Source organism: Temnothorax americanus, unplaced genomic scaffold, assembly GCF_048541705.1.
Source record: "Temnothorax americanus isolate GAGA-0224 unplaced genomic scaffold, ASM4854170v1 Scaffold10, whole genome shotgun sequence".
Taxonomy (NCBI): Eukaryota; Metazoa; Arthropoda; class Insecta; order Hymenoptera; family Formicidae; genus Temnothorax; species Temnothorax americanus.
The window spans coordinates 2,448,151-2,468,154 of NW_027509231.1; the positions used below are offsets into that span (position 1 = coordinate 2,448,151).

Genomic DNA, 20,004 nt, shown 5'->3' on the forward strand with positions numbered 1-20,004 from the left:
TCCTCCCCTCGTCCTCACCGATCTCGGTGTGTCACTCTCCCGGATAGAATAATGAAATAGAGTCCCGACCCCGGATGAACTCTGCACCAGCGTGGCTCTCCTCGATGTCACGGCAGTTCCTGCGAGAGAGCAGCGAGATGCGAGGGGGATGAAAATACGGGGTCCGTTACGTGCGCGTCTCGTTTTCATTCCCCCCCCTCGGCTACCTCTTTCCCGCCTTTTCTTCCTTTCCCCGCTCTCGCGTCACCTCCCGCCTTCGCGCAAACCTAACCAGGTATACGTCTTTACGCGCGTTTCATGACGTACGGACAATGGCGGGAAAACGGGGATTGGCGCGGTGGAGGAGAGAATAAGGGTGATACAGAGGGGCGTATCACTGAGGGGGAAAATGGAGAGACGGTAGGGGAGACGGGGGCGGCGGACCGCGAGTGCATTGGAGAGAGACCGACGGAGGAACAACGCGGGATGGAGGGTATAGCTGCAGCAAACCTCGTCCCGTGCGCCTGGCTGACTTTATGACGATGGCTGAGACGTAAAAGAGAGGAAGACGGCTGCTGGATAAAAGAGAGAGATAGAGAAAGAGAGAGAGAGAAGGAGAGATCTGTGCGCGATCGTGGATCATGCAGACGTCGAAGCTTCGCCCTCCGTCCGCGAGACGCGGACGTGAGACTGCCAGGATGGCGACGTTCGCGAAAAGCGAATTTATGCAGAAGGAATATTGGCCGAGCTATATATAAACAACATACGTGTGCAATATAATATGCTTGATGTATGATTAATTTATAGAGAATGCGACCACAGACATGCTCGCCGCTAAATTTTTTCCTAATCTTCCGCGCGTACGACCTATGATCAACTAAATGATTCGATGAAATACGTTCGTCGATGAGAAATTAATTTCGTCGAATAATATATGTATATAATTCCTTTAATATTCGAAATAGCGCGCTAAAAGATTCACGAGCGCTAGCACACGCGTATTCCCGGATTTATGCCGGGCGGGAGAGGGAGATGACAGAATATCCTCGCATGTGCAATTAATGCCGCGCCACGCCGCGCCGTTCGGGCCGCTAAAAGGATTAATATCCCGCTCGTAGGACAAACGCATCCGAAGTGTAAACGAACAGCTGGATAATCACAGGAAACGGCTGTTTAATCGTTTTCGGTACGATTATCGAAGCCCGTATATGTATGACCATTTCGGTTCTCTGTCTCATTACGCGCCGCTCGGATCTGCTCGGATCGGCCTGGCTCGAACCAGTTCAGCTCGGAACGATTTCCTTGCGCGAGATAACGCTCGATGTCACGTCCCTATTCTAAAAGCGATTCGCTTCCATCCGCGCGAGTGCACTCGCACGCACATGCGAGAGCTTTGAGCAAAAGCCTCCGGCCATGTTCCGGATTAATCGAGACGCGCAATTTCATGCTCTCCTCAGCTCCCTCTCTCTCTCTCTCTCTCTCTCTCTCTCTCTCTCTCTTTCTCTCTCTTTCCCTCTCTATTTTAACACCTGTGTTGTTACCCGCACAAAGCAAACCGTGCGCCTCTCTCGCCGGATATCGACGTTCAATCACCTGCCAAGGGCACAAGGCGCTTAAATATGTACTTGCATCCGCGCGGTGTATACGCGAGAAATGTCGGCGCCAAGTCTCGTCACGCAATTTGGAATTAACGAGCGCGTTATCTCGAATAAGTTGTTAGGCAATTACGCGTCTTTCATCTAGCAAATAGGTTAATCAATCTGACAGCGACTGACCCATGACTGGCCTCGGCGACGCGAATCTGCGACGTTGATAAGCGCGGTACTCGGCGACTTTCCAACGCGAAGCGTTCTTACCTCGATCTTGCATTTTCGCGTATGTGCTACCTGTTTGCTACAGCACTTTTGTAACAGTGCCGGGAGCGATATCGGAAACGGAAATGGCAGCACAGTCACACTTATCTTTCGCAGATGACTCGACAATTGAGGTAAAAGTGAGAAAAAGGAAGATATGACGTTGCCCCGGAAACTTGATGTCTTCGTAATTGTCGGCAATAATAATAACGTCAACGAGAAACGACCGATGTCGAGAGAGAGATAGAGCTAGGAGTGTCTATTATAGGCACTTGTTATAGAAGTTCCTATGTATGGCGAAAGAAGCGAGGAAGAAGGGCAAAGTCGGAAAGGAAAAGATGAAGAGACGAGAGGAGAGGAGAGGAGAGAGGATACCCTGATTTCGTGTATGCATGTCCCGTTTTGCTTATTTATTCTGCTTCAATAATTCGAGACAGAAGTTTCACAGCGCGATCCAAGTCTCGACGTGAACTTTTCATTGCGTCTCTCTCGATACATCCGAGGAAGCTCGCTATTCGTCGCGAAAGGAATATCGACTTTGCGATGCGCGCTCGAATTGCAAAAGGGGATCGCGCTGCCAAACAACGAGCGAAGATACAATAGATAACAAAACGAGATTGTTTGTACATATGGAAACACATAGCGATCTCACATCATTTAAAATATACGAAAACTGTATAATGTACATACTGTTCTCGTTAAGAAAATTATATTTTTTTAAACGAGACGTTGCTATATTAAAAAACTATATTAAAAATATTTTCAATTTTATATATTGGGCGGCGCTCCTTCGTAAGAAGTATGATTTTCACGATTCAGTTCGATCATGAATTCAGAATCAGCCAACCGAAATAGACCGGGAGAGAATAGATTCGGGTAAAAAGACCTACGAGAAAGTTAAATAAAACGCGGAGCCAGAAAACCGCCATGGATCTTGCGGCCTTACCGGAAACGACGTTCGGCGACGTATAGCTTCACGACCGTCGGTGCGCGGTGCGAGTCCGAGTTCCTGATTTTAAAGATTCCTGTTTTACTTCCGAAAGAGCGGGAGACGTAGGACTTTTATAAGATTACACGCAAGAAAGGAGTACGCTAGCTGATCTCTCAACGGGAAAGATAACAAGACCGGTCCCGTCGTCGCGCGGAGAAACGTTGGTCGCGTGCCAAACCGCGTAAAATTCGTCCAAGAATGGAATCGCTGAGCCCGCACGGTTCCCTTAAAGTAATATGAGAAAGTATTCGGATAACAAATACCGTAGCGAACCAGCATTTTCTCTGATTAACGAAGAGAATTAAAAACGAGGTCGACGCTTATATATATGAAAAAAGTGCCCTCGTTAGGTGCACGAAAGATTGCATCCTAAATGCACGGGTAAAAAAATATCAGTATAAATCTTAAATCGCGCTCTAAATGTTAAGTTTCATATATATCAAAGACCTCGGAATAATTCCACTTAAAAGTACAATTAATCAATTATGTCTTTCCTGTCGAAAACGATTCGACCTCGACTGTTATCTCTAATCTCGACTGATCTGTTGCTTTAAAATTACTTTATCACACATAACGCAAATTCCTAATATTATCATAATGATCGTTATTATCAAGGAGGCGGTAAACTGAACTAATAAACATTAATACGAAAGATACCCATCCCATTTCCTTAGTAATATTTTGCAGGACACGATATAATGAGCACCGTTATCATCTATCCTTCGTAGCGCTTTGCAGGATGCGATATAATGAGCGCCGTGTTATCATCTACGTATATAGTCATCCTGTAATTTCAGTGGTGCAGGAGAACTTCTTAACGATTACAAGGAGACTGTTTTCTTACGAGCATTTATTTAAACAATTTTGCAACAATGTAGCATCTCGTTTTGTCTTCGGGTCGTGAACAACCCTCTATCTCTCCTTTCCTAATCTCTCTCTCTCTCTATTCGCGTCTTTGTCGGTTCAACTATTCGAATCTCATCGGGTGACAAGCTTAGTTTCGTCGGGCAGAAATGCTGTCGTTCACGAGAGCGTGTGACAAAGACGGAAAATGTCTCTCAGAGGTAGAACGTAAAAACTATACAGAATGGAATAATTAGGTTTTCATAGTAGATGTATAACGGAACTATCCTCGTATAAATGTTGAGAAACATGCTTTAACTAAGATACTCTAAAATTAAAGCAATTCACAAAATATTTAATGACAAAATGTGTAAATTCTTTTAATGTACAACAAATGTTATTTCATATACAATGGAGTTCTTATTTGTATCCACTATCCACCAAGTTTAAACTATTTATATAACTGTGTAAATTGTTCCTATAAATTAACTGGAAAGCGATTGCTTCAAGAGACAGAAGCATAAAGTTCTGTCAAATAATTAAACTTTAATTCATATTTATCAACACTTTTTTATAAGGATATCTCACATGCGTTTAGCTACTGTAGCATTTTAATTAATGTCTGATAATGCATTAGCTTGTACTATTGAGTTTCTCGCGAATCAAGAAATTCTCGCGTTAGTTTCACTCGGCGGAAAGTCGTTCAAGTTTGCTGAAAACAGTGGATTGGCCAGGTTTCATCTCGAGTGCCTGCAGGAATACCGATGCGACGCGACGCGATGCCGAAGCGATGCGATGTGATACGATGGGATGCAATACGAGCGACGAAATGGACCGGTCTGTACGCGCGCAACACCCCGGGAACGTATACAGAACGTGCACCTACCGACGCGGTCGCATAAACCCGACCGTGTCTCACCGACATCCATACGAAATTCACACCTTGCGTCGCTTGTCCGATCCTGTTTTGTCAGCGGAAGAGATTCTGCGTACCCGCATGGAATAAACGCTCGCCTTCTCGCTTCCGCTCGCTAAACCACCCTCCTCTGTCCTTTCTCTTCCTCCCTCTTCCCCTCCTCTCTCTCTCTCTCTCTCTCTCTCCCCCTCCTTTTCTCTCATCCTCATCCCGGTCCGTGGTTTGGGTCCGCGTAATTATAACTTCGGTAGAATCTACGACAATACCACGTCGAACGTATTCTCGTTCTCGAGTTATTCACCCCTTTCGAAGGTGTGCCCATACACCGTGACGGTCTAATTATTTCGTTTTCCGCCGAGCCTCGACCGACGGGGAAAAGACAGCAGGGATGAGGATTAGAAAAGTGGCGGTAAGGATGTGGGTGGAGGACCTCGAGGGCGCTTTCTCGAGCTATTTTAATGGCGCTTCCGAACCTCTTCCAACCATGACGCGAACAGCTTCGAGTTGTCTACCCTTTGTTTCCACCTCCTTTGATCGCGATATCGCCCTCTCCGCGACGCTAGGATCACCTGTTTATGTTTGCCGATATTAAATTGAAGATATTTCAGTTTTGATCCCGGGAAAAGTTCCGAATATGTCACATCAGAATTTCAACAAAATTAGAAAGACCGAATTTGTTAACTTTGCGCCAATCGTAAAGCTTTAATACATAAAATTACGTTTATACACACAAAAATTATTTCAAGTGCAATCTTTCAACATAAGCATAAAATTATTAGACATCTAAAATACCTATATATGTATTTTTATCTCTAATTTCTCCTTTCTCTTGGCTTTCAATTCATCTAAGCAAAATACTCGATCTGCTCTTAGTTTCCGATTACACAATCGCACCATTGTTCGAGGAAGCTATGTGAGACTGCGATTTTCCAATGAGATTCGAATGGCTGCGGCCGCAAACGGAGAGATGGAAATGGAAATAGAGAAAAGGCAAAGAACCGTGGTTGCATCGAGTCGTTTAGCCCCTCCGCGTCCGTTCATTTAAGTAGCTAACTCATCCAAATCGTCCGGCGCTTTATGTGCACTCGCGAGCTTCACGCAAAGAGAATCCGTGAGCGGTGAAATTGCAATCGGAATAATCCGTGAATTATTTAGGGTCTCGAATATACGATCGAATGCGATATTAGGGGAGGACGATGAAACGCATTTGAACATCGAAAACCGCATAGTTAAAATATTAATTATTATTTCGATTCATCAAATAAATCATCTTCATTAATATTATATCTTCATTAATATTTAAAAAGAAATATAAAATATATATAGTATTAATTTTATCTATAGGTATTTAATAGTTTGCTGTTAAAATACTCTTGTTGTGTTAGTATCCGTATCGATCATGTTAGATGTAGAAGGACTTACGGCACTTATTGCAATTGCAGGTCGACCAGGCACGGATTACCCGGTGCTGGGAAAGGTGCCTTACACGAATTTCTACTGTGATGACCAGTCCTACCCCGGCTTCTTCGCCGACGTAGAGACGAGATGCCAGGCGTGGCATTATTGCGACATAGACGGTCGACAAGCAACGTTTCTCTGTCCGAACGGCACGCAATTCAGTCAGGCGGTCTTCGTCTGCGACTGGTGGTTCAACGTGAGGTGCGAGCTTAGCCCGAAGCTCTACGCCATCAACAGTCGACTTTACGGTACGCCCACGGAGAGCCCGACCAGACCTCACCGACTGATCACGAAGGAGCTTCTGGAGAATATCTTCGTGCGTAGGAAATGAAGCGGGCGGGCAGACGGCACGCGATACTCGTCTCGAAACGAAGAGAAGGAGAGAGAAAGAGAGGAAACGCAATCACCGTCGTCTCAGAAGGAAAGTACTTCCCTCGCGATACAGGAAATCGCAGAAAAATGTTGCGAGATTACCGTGACGCTTAAAAAAATATCTCGCCGAGTCTCCAGATACGTGCAGAAAATTGTTCTGTCTTTCTTTAAAAAATTCACGACTCGAATTTGCATACCTTTCTCCGAACGCGGAAGCAATCGCAGTCACTTAACTATTCCGTCACATCGATCGAGAGAAGCCAGAGCGTGGGATTCGTGCCTGGGCCCTATCACGACTGCGGAACTTTCAAAGGAAACGAGGAGACGTTGGAGAGACATCTGACGATAGCCGATCGCGAGGAAAGCACGACGGCGCGATTATCCGTGACAATCGTGGATTCTGCGAAAGGTCGTCGCGAGAGTATCGCGGGGGGAAGCCCGCGCTGTCGACGATAGCGCACTCGAGTCGCTGAATCGCGCGATGAGCGTTCCGGGGAGATTACCGGTAGATAAATCTTTACCCAATGAATATCGAAGCGATCCTCGCCGAAGGCGAAGAACGTCCCTGCCATTCTAGAGCGGGAAAGAATGAGAAGAAGCGATGAGCACCGCTGCGTCAATAAAAGAGGAACCGGAGGTGCAGCGCGACTTCCATCTGCGATCAGCCTTCCCTTCTGACGGAAGGAACCGCCCGGCGCGGAAAAGCGTTCTCCACTCGATGCGGTTCTTAATCGTTGATGAGATCCCGCTCAAGTTTACGGGAGAGTCGAGGCGTCTTCCTTCGTCTTCTCTTCTTTCGATCGACGCTTTACAGACGTCTCTCGTCGACGGACATTTTTCTCTCTCTCTTTCTCTTTCCAGCGTCTCGTCGATGGACAAGAAACCTCGGAAGTTGATCGTTACGGCGGAAGTAGCCATCGATACGGGCAATACGTGCCACCGACACACCTGCGAGAAAATCAACCGAGTGCTCCATGATCGATCATCAAACCCGGACACGACTCCGTTGGACGCTCCGACTGCGCTATAGTCTATTTGATGGATTAACGGATGTTGCGGTTTCCTTTTTATTTTCAAATGACGACGCTTTGTACGTTAAATTATATTTGTCGATCTATAAACGGGGATTAATATCAGTAGTGTTCCTACTGCGATAAGTTCAACAGCGTTTAATCGTTTTTTTTTGTGGTCGCCGTCGAAAAGAGGAGTCTTCAAACACTAAAGTAATAGAAAACGCCCACATAAATAGTCCAGTATCGCCAAAATATTGTTAATGCGTTATTGTAAAAATAATACCGATTGCAAAACGCATAAAAGACTAGTTGAATATTGTTAGCCTGTTAACATTATTCTACAAGTTGTTGTTGGACGAAACAGTAGTATAAACTGTGTCCGTGCGAAAAGAGATAGATTATATTTTTATATTACTTTTCGAGTATAATTCCCAACATAACATAAAAAAGAATCGAGTCTTTCCTCTCTTCATAAATTAAAAAGATATTGCAATTTATATTACTGTTTCGGCCAACAGCTCAAACTCTTAAGAATGCAATAAGATACTAATAATACGTATATGTTAAGAGGAGTGTAAGGAAACGATCATTTAATCCGAGTAATTATCCGAACGGAAGAACGATAGAATTTTCGCGATAATGCGCAACGCTATTCGCTTTGCGCGGCGAGCTGTATGCCGAAAGAAGGAATCGAATGCGTTTCGCGCGTGGACGGCATTTACGAGCGCACAAGTCGATGCTTCCCGAAATCAATAGCCGATAATACGATTGTGCATGCCCGCCGATTGCGATGCCCGAGTAAAGTACACGCAACACGCACACGATGACAACGGCAGGCTTTTGCCGGCAATTAGTAATGGCGCGTCGTGCGAGATGCGCGATATTGTTGCGGCCCGCGCGGAAAAAAAGCGCTGAAATGCGAGAGCATCGCGCGACGAATTCTCGTCACGTTAACAAACGAGTACGAGCACAATCGCGCACAATCGGTCGCAACTCTCCTGAATCAAGTTACGTGGGCCGCGACTTTTCGTCGGGCAGAAAAACATACACGGAGAGAATTTTTTGTTATATTTTACCCTTAAATTCACTACAAACTTGGGCCAACTTGGCAACCAAGGAATTTTTAATATACATATACAAAAGACATTTTACAAACACCGTGATAAAAATTACCAAGCAGATAGATAAATTTTGAAAAATTATTGAAATTTCCTAGATATATTTTAGTAAAATTAATCAAACATATTTTATATTTTAATGTAATAGATATTAATATTTTTTATGGTATTAATCAGAATAGCTCGCATAAAATTCTTGGTGGTACATGTTGTCCCACAACTACCATGATTTCAGGGTAAATAAGAGAAAATTCTCTCCGTGTACGACACTAACAATCATACTCCGAGGCTCTCCTCATCTCGAGCACACGCTCGAGCTCGTAGTGTTAATTAGTTATTTGTTAAAACTGTGAGTGAAGCGCGCACGTTTTGCGATCTTGTGCAACGTCCGTCGTCCGTAACGTTTGTAAGCGATTTCTGCGGAGAAATGAACATGTGCCTTTACCTAAACGTCTCTCGCGCCTTGTACATAATAGAGATAGAAACGTAGATGTGCTAAGCCAATTTTACACGCTGATCGTTGGCGATTTTGTGTTAATATATAGATAAACGAGTGTTGAATCGACGCGAAACAACAGTAATCCGACGAGTTTGAGATCAAAATTCTGATAAGAGAGAGTGCAGCAATCGGAAATAAAGATTAAGGGAAGTGTGTCTCCCTCCGAGCTTATGGATAGTTAGCCTCCTTCGATCCTTTGGCGGTATCCGGCGGGGAATGTAATCTTCGCAAATTGGATGCTGCACAAGAATGCCATTACTGAAATTTTTATTTAATATAAGTAAAGGAGAGAGAGAGAGAGCTTTCACGACAGAAAGTTACGGTAAATTAGTTCGAAAACTTTTCGGTACGGCACGGTGTATCCTTAATGAGGGATGCCGACCTTTGCTGGCCAATTTGCTAATGAAGAACGGTTAACGGAGACAATCTTCAGTGAAACTAAAGATTACTTTTTAAACGAGTGACGGGATTTAAGCTGAAGAGTCACACTTAATTCGATTAGACGCCACAGGGAAGAAAATCTCAAGTAATTCCTTCCGTTCGCGGTTTATACATAGCGCGATTAAACTTTCATTCGTTAATTGACAGCGACGTCGTTTATTATAAGTATATATCACAGGTAGTTGTCTTTTACCGTAATCGCGCATCAAGCGTCACGATTCACGTTTAATCAATTTAAGCATCGCGTCAATCAATCGGTAACCGCAAAATAAGGAGAAAATACGCGACGATAATTAATTTCGTACAACATTCAGTCGATCCATTCTTAGTATTTCCAGGCTCGAGTTTGTGTGCTATTGAAATGTACTTTAAAAAGCAAATAAAATATTGATATTTTAAAAACTTGTCTAATCTCATTTCATTACTGACGCAAAATTGTGAAATCTATCGACAAAACGATCTCCTAAAGATTGCTATTGCTGGGACAGTAATTATCACCGCTTGCACGTGTTTGATCCACGTTTTAATTTAGACATAATGGGGGATCGATAACAAAAGAATCTGCCGCGTAATGTGATACGATAGATGATCAATGCGGTCGAACCAATGGTGACCAATGCCGAGAATATCCTTCTGCGTAACACGATAATTTAAAAAAGTCGTGAACATTGTTGGTGGAATGACGGTGACCAGTGCGGTCACTGCGACCGCGACTGATTCAACCCTCCACACACCGGTGGACAGTTTTATATAAAATATCAGGTAGCCACGTTGCGTTAAATGAACCGCAAGCTGCATTCCGCAAAATAATTGGTTTTGCCAGCGTATCAGAATTTTTTTTCCCGCAAGCTGAGTTAGTGCGACGCAACGGTTTGAGGTTTGTTTCCGGCTTCTGTTTTAATTTCATTCCCTTTCTCTCCCTTCCCTCCTCCGATTGTTATTAGATTCGTTTCGAATTGCGTGGCTCACGTTCGTCACGTCTACCTAACAAACATCTTCGCAATTACGCAATCATTGATCACGCACCCTTTGAGTTTCTAACGTAACTTGTTGTAGATATCGCAATATTTCTTATCGCAAATGCTTTCCTAGATCGATATTTTCCAACGTTATAGAAAATTCACTCGCGTAAACGTTGATCGAAAAATATTATTCTATACTTCGGGAAGCTTTCGGTTCAATCTATAATACCGATATGCCGTGCTTGGATTGTACGCAATTCGCAGATGCAATAGATTCTGTGCGTCTCGTGCAACTCTCATTCGGCGGAAGGTACACCGGTGTACGAAATCATCGATTTATTAAAAGAGAACCGACTATAAAGCGCGATCGGCTGGTATTGGGGAGCGCTTAGAGCGATTTTCGAGGAGGGTGGACAATCGCGGATCGGCAAAGCGAGAGAACGATAACGAGGACCGAGTGTGAGGGAGCAGCTCTCCAAAGGGGTCTAAGAATCCATCAGCGAAACTGGTAATCAGGTAGAGCCAGCACGAACTACTTTCAGGGATCCAATCTCGCTGGAAGTTTTGCCCCCTCTCCCGTCCCTCTCCTTGCATTTTTCTTCTCACCCTCATTTCGTACGAATGCAGTACGTGTGTGCAATGTCGTCCGTCCGTCCGTCCGTTCATTTCTCCCACCCTTCATCCCCGTGATTCGTCCAATTTTGCGGGTGAGCTCCGTTCTAACGTCCGTTCGACGTGTCTGGAAATGCGCTATATGCCAATTTGAAATCTTTTCCATGCCGGAGACAAAACTCGGCGTATCGATTGAGCGATATGATCCGTATTCAACATCGCAAAACTAATATGCTGTCCGCTGTCACAAGCGCGACGCGCTTCGATAATCGAAAAACGGCTAATTGGCAATTGTTTTAACGGACAGAGTTAACGATTTTCGAACGTCACGAGATCGAGAGGGAGTCCTGCTATTTCCCGCAAGCTACGAGAGAGACGGACGGGAATTTCGCGGGAATTGACGCTGCCGAAAAACGACGGCCGGGTGATATTCCCGAAGATGCGCCACGACCGTGCCTTTAATTGCAAGATTCTTTTGACGGCACTTTTAAAGCCGGATGCAAATGGACCATAAAACCGAGCCGTCCAGGTGGCTCTCTCATTTACGAGAGTAAGAGAGTGCGGAAAGTTTTTAAGTCCCGCCGTGCCGAGGCGAGTCGAGTAGAATCGAGTTGCGCGGTAGCGAATGAGAGAGGGCCTGTTTTATCGGTCTGCGAGTTCGAAAGTAATTCTCTTACTTGACGGTGAAACCGACAGGCCGCGCGATTCGAGACTAATTTCGTAGAGAGAAGAGCCTTTCCCCCGTTCTGACTTCCTTACCGATTGTTCGCCGCAACGTTAAACGTCATTTTGCGGCGTTGCATTCGATGTGCGACGCCGGTATATAGCGTTTATTTCTGTCTTTCGCCCGTGCTATTAAGCACGCCGTAAGTTTTACGAGGACTCAAAATGCTCAACTACGGAATTTCCTGATAACTAAACATTTTGGCATCGCAAAATCATCCCGTGGACCGATCGCGATTCTTAACGGATGGGACGCTAATCGGACGATTTTCGAGTGACCAAGTAAAAATAAATTCGTGTAACGTCCGAGTTGATCTTTCAAAGTTTCAATTTTGCGCCGGATTCCCTGTAGAACTGTTTCCCAAATTATATAGATATATGGGATACGTTCGCTATATGCATACGCGAATTCACGCGCGTGCAATATGTATATCCGCGTTTATTTTCGCGCCCACGTCGGACGAAGAGACGGACACACGGACGAATTATTTTCGTCCGCATAAACAAAGCCGCAACTTGAAAGGGGAGTTTAAATTGTTCGCTAGTTTTACACGCCCGCGGCGCTCTCGCCCACTCTCGCTCTCCCTCTATCTTCGTTTCATCTCTCCTCTCTTCATCTAATTCACGATACGCCCTCCTCTTTCCGCCCCTTTGTTTCGCTCTTTCCCTCTCTCGCGCCTTTCCCTCACCCTCCCCCGGGTGGGCGCGTGTTGTTGCTGCTGTTGCCGCTGTCCATCAGGAAAGATCCCGGGATGCGAGCCTGCGCTTGAAGCCCATTGATTAACCGTTGTCTGCCGCATGCTGCGAGCGAGAGAGGAAGCAGAAGAGCTCTCTCGCGAGGCCAGAGGAGAGAAGAGAGAGGAAAGAGAGAGAGACGCGCGCATTCAACGTGCCCACGAGCAACGTTTATGAAAACTTTGTGCATCGACTGCGCCGCAGCAACGAATAAAATAACGCCCTGGATTATTCCGCCCATCTCTCTCTCTCTCTCTCTCTCTCTCTCTCTCTCTCTCTCTCTCTCTCTCTCTCTCTCTCTCTCTCTTTCTATTGTTCTGTCCATTCCCCTCGCCGTCTCGATCAACCGAGCGGAGGGCCCCACGCTTAAATTATCAGCGTTTTTCATTTTGTATCGCCGATTACTTGCCCCGGAGGCCACTCGTCGGCACCGCCGATAAGCAACGTCAAAGAGTTTTCCGAGCTGGCTACAGTCAAACGCTATACGTGTATACACCCTGTCTTATTAATGGAGCGTTTCCCCGCGCGGCCGCTCGTTATTTAATATATTTCCGCCACGGGGCGAGATACAATGCTGATCTTGCATTAAAAAGCTAAGTATATGTCTAGGGCTCATGATACCAATCATGAAATGAATCATAGTACTCTGATAATAAATATAAATCGATATGACTCAAGAGTAACGTCTGAGAAAGTTTCTAACGACATCTTTTGTAATTCTAAATCAAATTTAACTTATACTATTTTCATCCATTTTTCAAAGCAGAGACTGCAACAAATTCCGATTAATATATTTAGCCTTATGTACAGCTAAACTAGTCTTTTAGGATATGTGTACAAAAAAGTACAAATGCATGAATAAGTACTTTCCGATCAAGTGCAGAGAACAACCCCTTTCCCGGGAAAACAGCATAGATTTTGAGGGGCTCTTCTACAATGATAGAGTATTTCGAATGTATACCGTGTATTTACGCTGGTTGCAGCGACGTTCTCGTTCGTCACAAAGGATTAAACTGACCAATTGTTCGATCGCGTATGTTACGTGGAACCTGATGCAACATGATGTTAACACGCCGGGCTTACGAGGATAACAAGCAAATGATGCTGCCGTAATGGATTAACGCATAAATTCATCCGAATAAATTAAAACAACTCCCATTACATTTGTCGATGTAATAACGAGAGTGATTAAATGATGAGAGAGGTGTAAATATATTGAAAAAACATGCACAGACAAAATAGAAATAGATGTCACTCACCGAACGAAGACTGATTTAGATTATTGTCTCTTACCTGAAACAGAAAGAACAGTATCATTAGAAGTATTCAAACTAAAAAAAAAAATACATTATTTTATTAGAAAAAAAATATAGAAAGAGCATCGTTATTACTAAATACTGCAAAATCCCTGTAATCATGCGAAAGATGGAGCCGGATCACTCCAAGGCAGTGACGTAGTAAAAGAAGACAGCGCCCGGGCGATCTCCTCTCTCTCTCTCTCTCTCTCTCTCTCTCTCTCTCTCTCTCTCTCTCTCTCTCTCTCTCTCTCGACTGCGCTAAGAACAAAGCTTGTCGTCACTTTGATTATGCCTCATATTGATTACTGCTGTCTGGTCTATCACAGCATGACCGACGAGTTGAATACGAGATTACAGAGGCTAGTAAATTGCTGTATCAGATTTATATACAATCTTAGACGTGATGAGCATATATCAGCGTACAGACGGAAATTGGGATGGCTCCGTGTTGAGAATAGAAGACTGTACTTCATGGGCTGCCAGATGTATCGTATACTCTGCATGCGATCACCTTCTTACCTTCGTGAGCTTTTCACCACTCCTGATCCATTGTTGAGGAGATCGGAACGTCTGGTTGCCCCCACTCAGACCTTCTACATTCCGGCTCATAGAACAGCTACATACAGGAACTCATTCCATATCTCTGCAATCTATTTCTGGCATTCTCTACCCAGCAACATTACGACTGTATCCTCTTTTCCAACTTTTAAGAGTCTTCTCCGATCATTTCTGCAGGCATCTGAGTTAGACTGAGTCTTTCGGCTTTTCTACCACGTTGAGAGTATGTTTCCTTAGTGGGTGTTAGGCATATCGTGTGGCTGCGTTCTGACGGTTATGATTAAGTTGCGTGAATCTTTTGGTTATTTACAAGTATCATAGTCTAATTTTGTTACATTACTTTCTATTATAGGTGTTGGGCGTGTCGTGTGACTGTGTCTAGCAGTTAATATTAATATTAGGTTTAAGTTTGCGTTAATTTAGTCGTGCACATAGTTATATAGTTTTAATTATAGTGTTTGTTACATTGCTTCTATATAGCAAAAATTTTGTTATCTGATAATCATTTCTGTTGTTGCTATACAGATTATATCCACATGTTATGTTGTACCTTGCCCTTTAGCTAAGGCTTGGGCATAAAATAAATTTATCTATCTATCTCTCTCTCTCTCTCTCTCTCTCTCTCTCTCTCTCTCTCTCTCTCTCCCCCCATGCCTTCTTTACAATACTGTTAATAGCAACCACCAGACTAATGTTTCCTTCAGCCATAAACTCATAAAGATTTGGCCATGAGAGTTGGCCATAAATACTAACAATTTTACGACTTTAATTGCTGCTCTTTTATCTTTCGCAGCTGAGATTATTTATGGCTTTTCGTCTTCCGTCACAAACAAATCTCCCAAATTTCTGCTTGTAACGAGTACTGTACTACTGAATTGACGTCCCTGCTAAGACGGCGGATCGCTCCCTCTGCCCCCTTACTGCGCTACTGCTCCAAGGGGTGAACGAACGCCGCAAAATGATTATGATACGAGCCAACGCGGCGGAGGCATGAAATGCGATAAGAAACACGGAGGAGAAGCGAGTCGCGCAATTAAAACGAATTTCGCGAATTCCCGACGAGTATTCCGGGCGCGCAAGTAGAAATCCTAACGGCAGTGAGATGATCGACGTGATTCCACGTGCAAAAACGGACGAACGTGATACGCGGAGAGGGACGAAAACACACAGAACCGCCACCGGCCTTCCTAGGATCGAGCGGGATAGGAAAAAAAAAGAGCGAAACGCACGAAGGCGCCCCTCCGATTTTTATTCTCGCCCCCGACCGACCGATCGACCGTCCGCCCGTTCGCTCGCTCGTGCGTTTTCTCCCCATTTCATCCGGTTTTTTAATTCGCACGATATTTCCTGGTCGTTCGCATGTTAATTTTCGACGACCAATGACGCGACAGGCCCGCGAGGCACAGACGTCGATGATATTTCGCGTGTTTCGAGTGCGGGTCGAGAGCAAAATCCCCGATCGGCTGGACGCGCAACCAATATCCCTCTCACCCGGTTCGTCCGCCCGCCGACCCCGCCACCGCGCCGTCGCCGCAACCCCCTTTTCTCGTCGATATCGATACGAGCGAACATTATACCTTATCGCGGCGATGCGTTATCGTATATGCAATATGTGCAAAGAAAACGAAGAGGAACGGCATTAATGAAAGGTATGGGATTAATGAAAGATCCGTAAAACAATTACGCAAGGGCTTTTTGATCACGGAACATTATGGTGTTTTATAACGTACAAAGTTCGCAAAAAGCAAATATTATACTGACGCAAATTACGCTTTCCCGCACATATTAGTTATGAAATAAACAATGTTTTCGTGTGGGAGGACATAATCGCTGCGTGGCGCAATAGTTTATGCAACCGACGATGACGCTATAGATCGAGCCAAATGCAAATTGAATTTTATTCGTTTAATTATTCTCGCGCAGATTCGCGTGCTGGTTGTGTGTCGTCCCATTAATTAAATAATTAATTAGATACTTATTGAACAGTAATTGCTTACGCGGTGAAAGGCTAACGCGCGCAAACTTATTGCCCACTTATTTTTCAGTAGCGATCATTCATTCTGCCTCACGTTATATAAATATTGATGGAACTCGATTTCAAAGGAATATAATCTGCCAAAATAAATAACGACTGACATTTAATCGAGGAATGTATTCGAGGCGTGTGAGTGAATCGAGTACTTCACGCTCTCGTTATTGTAACATTTAATAATATTCCCCTCCGCGATGCATTATGCGATCGTTGATGTAATAGGTCATTATTTATCATTAACGTGAGATAATGTATATATCCGTATCCCTACGAGTGTAGGAATTTAGATATTTAACAATTGTGCGATATTGTGATTAGTTGATAACAATTAGCTGTTAATGCTAAACAGAGTTCGAAGTAAAAGTTCATCATAGATAATTAAAGAATTAAAGTTTTATGTTTAATACCTAATAAGTTTCCTGCAGAAGCAGGACATGAAATTTCGCGGCGATAGGAATATAGACTCAATATCGCTAACAATTGAACAACAGAGTCAAATGGCAGTTGGAACTGGCGTTGGAGATTTCGATGCCCGAATACAATCGACAGTGAAGCTCTGGTGCCAGGCATTGGAGTCGCTCGTGTCTTGTAACCATTTACATCGACTAGCTTTCTATTAAATTTATCGAGATTTCGAATTGTAATAAATATCAATTATATACGATACCTATTACAAAGTGGGGATCGGAATATCTGACATAATTATCAATAGAGGAATTAAAATATAATTAGCGCGGATTGCATCTGCCAAGAACTTGCAAGAATTAATTAAAATATTATTCTTCGTAATTCAAGGTCTGAAGAATAAAAAATTATGGTATAAAAATTGTTAAATAATTTTACACGCGACAAGTTTATCTTTGATTGTGTTGAAAATATTCATTTATTTGTGTATGGAAAATATATGTATTGTTTTATATGATGAAAAGTTTCACCAATTTGATCTTTTATACTAATAGTTCTATGTAACAAATATGGATTTATGTATAACAATAGCTGGTGCGTTGGTTGCTAGATACATCGTCAAACAAACATATATTGCGAAGAGTCGTGCTTGAGCGTGTTATAAATAATCCCCGCAGCTAAAAAATCACCATGGTTTATGATTAATCCGGCAGTATTTTTTCTCGCTGATATATTGCTCTCGGGCAGTGCACACGATGCGGCTGCATCAAACTGCAAACCCCGCGAAATGGTCGCGTATACCCGCTTGATTATTCACAGTTATTCCAATGGATTTCGGCTTTCGATTTGACTTTCGAAATTCTATTTTTATGCGTCGCTGCCTGTCCATCGTGCTTGCACTCTTATGGAAAATTTACGGTAACATCGAGCGTGTAACATTGGGGGGAAAAAAAAAAAAGATCGATAACTTTTTATCATAGAGATTAATAAATAGAATGAGATTTTTCATTATATTCACTTCGGTATTATTTCATAAGTGTTTAAATATATTTTAGGAAATTCCCTTGGATTGTATCATCTTTCATCAAAAGAATAATATTAATTTATACGAATGCATAACGTTTTAAAATAACTAAGAATCCTGAACTCCTTGAATTTATGATCATTCTTAATGTCGGGTAATTTTTAAAGTCCTACACGCTGACACGTAAGAACCTGCTCACGTATATTTCCGTAGAACGTAGCAACGATCGCGATTCGGAGTGTGAGAAAAAATACTACTCCACATTTACAATTCAAATAGTTTACGCAGTCGAAGAGGAATGATGGCACCTGGTCGGACGAAGACAAGAAAAAAGCGGACTGCAAGACCTTGAGAAAAGTTGGGTGTCTAAAGGAAAGAGCCTCTTGTTCGTCACTTGTGCATGACGATCATCGAATTCTCGCGAGATGGGAAGAGAAAGCCCGTCGAACAAGGTTGGCCGACATACGCCACTGGGTTGCTTTCTTTGTAACATAAAATTTCGACGTGTTCGAATATCCCATAAAGTGTGAGAAGTGTCACGAAAGTACAGGACTATTTGCACGTAAACAAATACGGTGAAAGTGAGTAAAAGCGCGTGACTTTCCCTACTTTTTGAAACTTAATTGGTTTCGAAAAAGAGATAAAAGTCCCAATGAGATTTATATTCAAAATATAAAGATATCGATACTCGCCTTGTCGCATCGTTGATCTAGATAAGAGTGAGAGTTTAGGATCTTTGAACAAGCGCGAGAGGCGCACCGGACAGGATCGGGAGAAAAGGACCGCGGGACCAGAGAGAAAGAGAGATGAGAGAGGAAACGCGAAGCGCGAAGAGATCCAGAGAGAGAAAATGATGGTGTCGTTCGTTGTCGGTTAGTGTTGCCGTTGCTGCTCCACCGGATTAATCGCATTCAAACGTTTGTGAGCACGTCGGGGAACCCGTTTCCCTCCTCGCCGAACATGTGTTTCTCTGATTTCATCCGATGTTACCGCCCCGCAACCTCCCGACGCTGGCTACACCGCCCTTGTGTTCTGTGCGTACACGCTTCGCGGGAACGCATCGGGTGTATCTTGTCCGCGCGTGATACATCTGTTTGTACTGCATGTACGCGGCTGCTGCATCAGAGAGAAAAAAGAGAGACTGAGAGAGATAGAGGTAGAATCCTGTTCTGGATCGTTGAATATTTTATGCTTGCTTACCAAAGGGTATCCGAATATGGCAATCTTTCGTTCGCATTCTCACATGGCACCGCTCCACGCTGTTGCGTTTCTCGCTTCAGTCTTTCCTTACCTTTATCTTGTAAACCGTGAACTCTTTTCTCTCTTTCTCTCTCTCTCTCTCTCTTTTAAACGCACTCTTTTAAAATAAAGATCACTACGAATTCACCAGCGCGATTATTATGCTATCGTTGCGTCGTGCCATTACAGGTGCGGTGGCTGCATGCTGCCTGCACAGTTATCTAACCGGAAATAAATCCGACGCGGTCCGACGCAGCGAAACGATATAACAATCGATTCTAAGCGGCGTACTCTGCGCAGCCAGTAAATAAATCTCCGCGTGCGATAGGGATAAATTTAACAGCCTGTCTATATAATTAGATTACGTTGTAAATGAAGATTTCATGGAGCTTAATAACTGAGAGGTACGAACGTAATTATTAAAAACGATGCTGATTCATGAAGACACAAAAGAAATTCGCATATGACACGAACAACTTTTTAAGCGTCGACAAAGTTTCGCAATTGCATCAACAAACTAATTTATACATCAGGAAGACGCATTCGTGATCGGACGAGATTATCTCGCCTACTTGCGAGTAGGAATGATAACGACATTGCCCGCCGACCAATCGGTTAAGAGAGTATTCGTGTTAAAATCTGCATAACTAAAGTCCCATGCGAATAAACGCTCCCGTGTCCAGTGCAGGCGAGTTTCGAACCCGCACGATCCAGGTACGGTACGGGTCCTTGGAGTCTACGATTGCCTTGGGTATTTCGCAACTTTGGTAAGAAGGGAGATACGGAGATCTGTTGCCTAAGTTATAGGGTTAAAATACACACCGCTTCGCGTACTTGTACAGACAGAAAAAGAAATTTGAGCGAGGAAATAAAAAAACACATAGAATGTAGAACGTACAGAATTATACAGATTCCTAAGTGTTTAAAAATATT

At 43.6% G+C, this 20,004-nt stretch overlaps 2 protein-coding genes across 6 annotated transcripts in view; one reads left to right on the forward strand and one right to left on the reverse strand.

The window, feature by feature from the left end:
* LOC143899607 (uncharacterized) overlaps positions 1-9,885 on the forward strand; it is a 55,278-nt gene extending 45,393 nt beyond the window's left edge. The window contains exon 3 of the mRNA XM_077410003.1: positions 6,025-9,885. Coding sequence (XP_077266129.1) covers positions 6,025-6,371 — 347 coding nt within the window. The 3' untranslated portion in view covers positions 6,372-9,885. The remainder of the gene's footprint in view (positions 1-6,024) is intronic.
* Positions 1-20,004, reverse strand: part of Qin (tudor domain-containing protein qin) — a 143,562-nt gene that overhangs the window by 55,065 nt on the left and 68,493 nt on the right. The window lies entirely within an intron of this gene.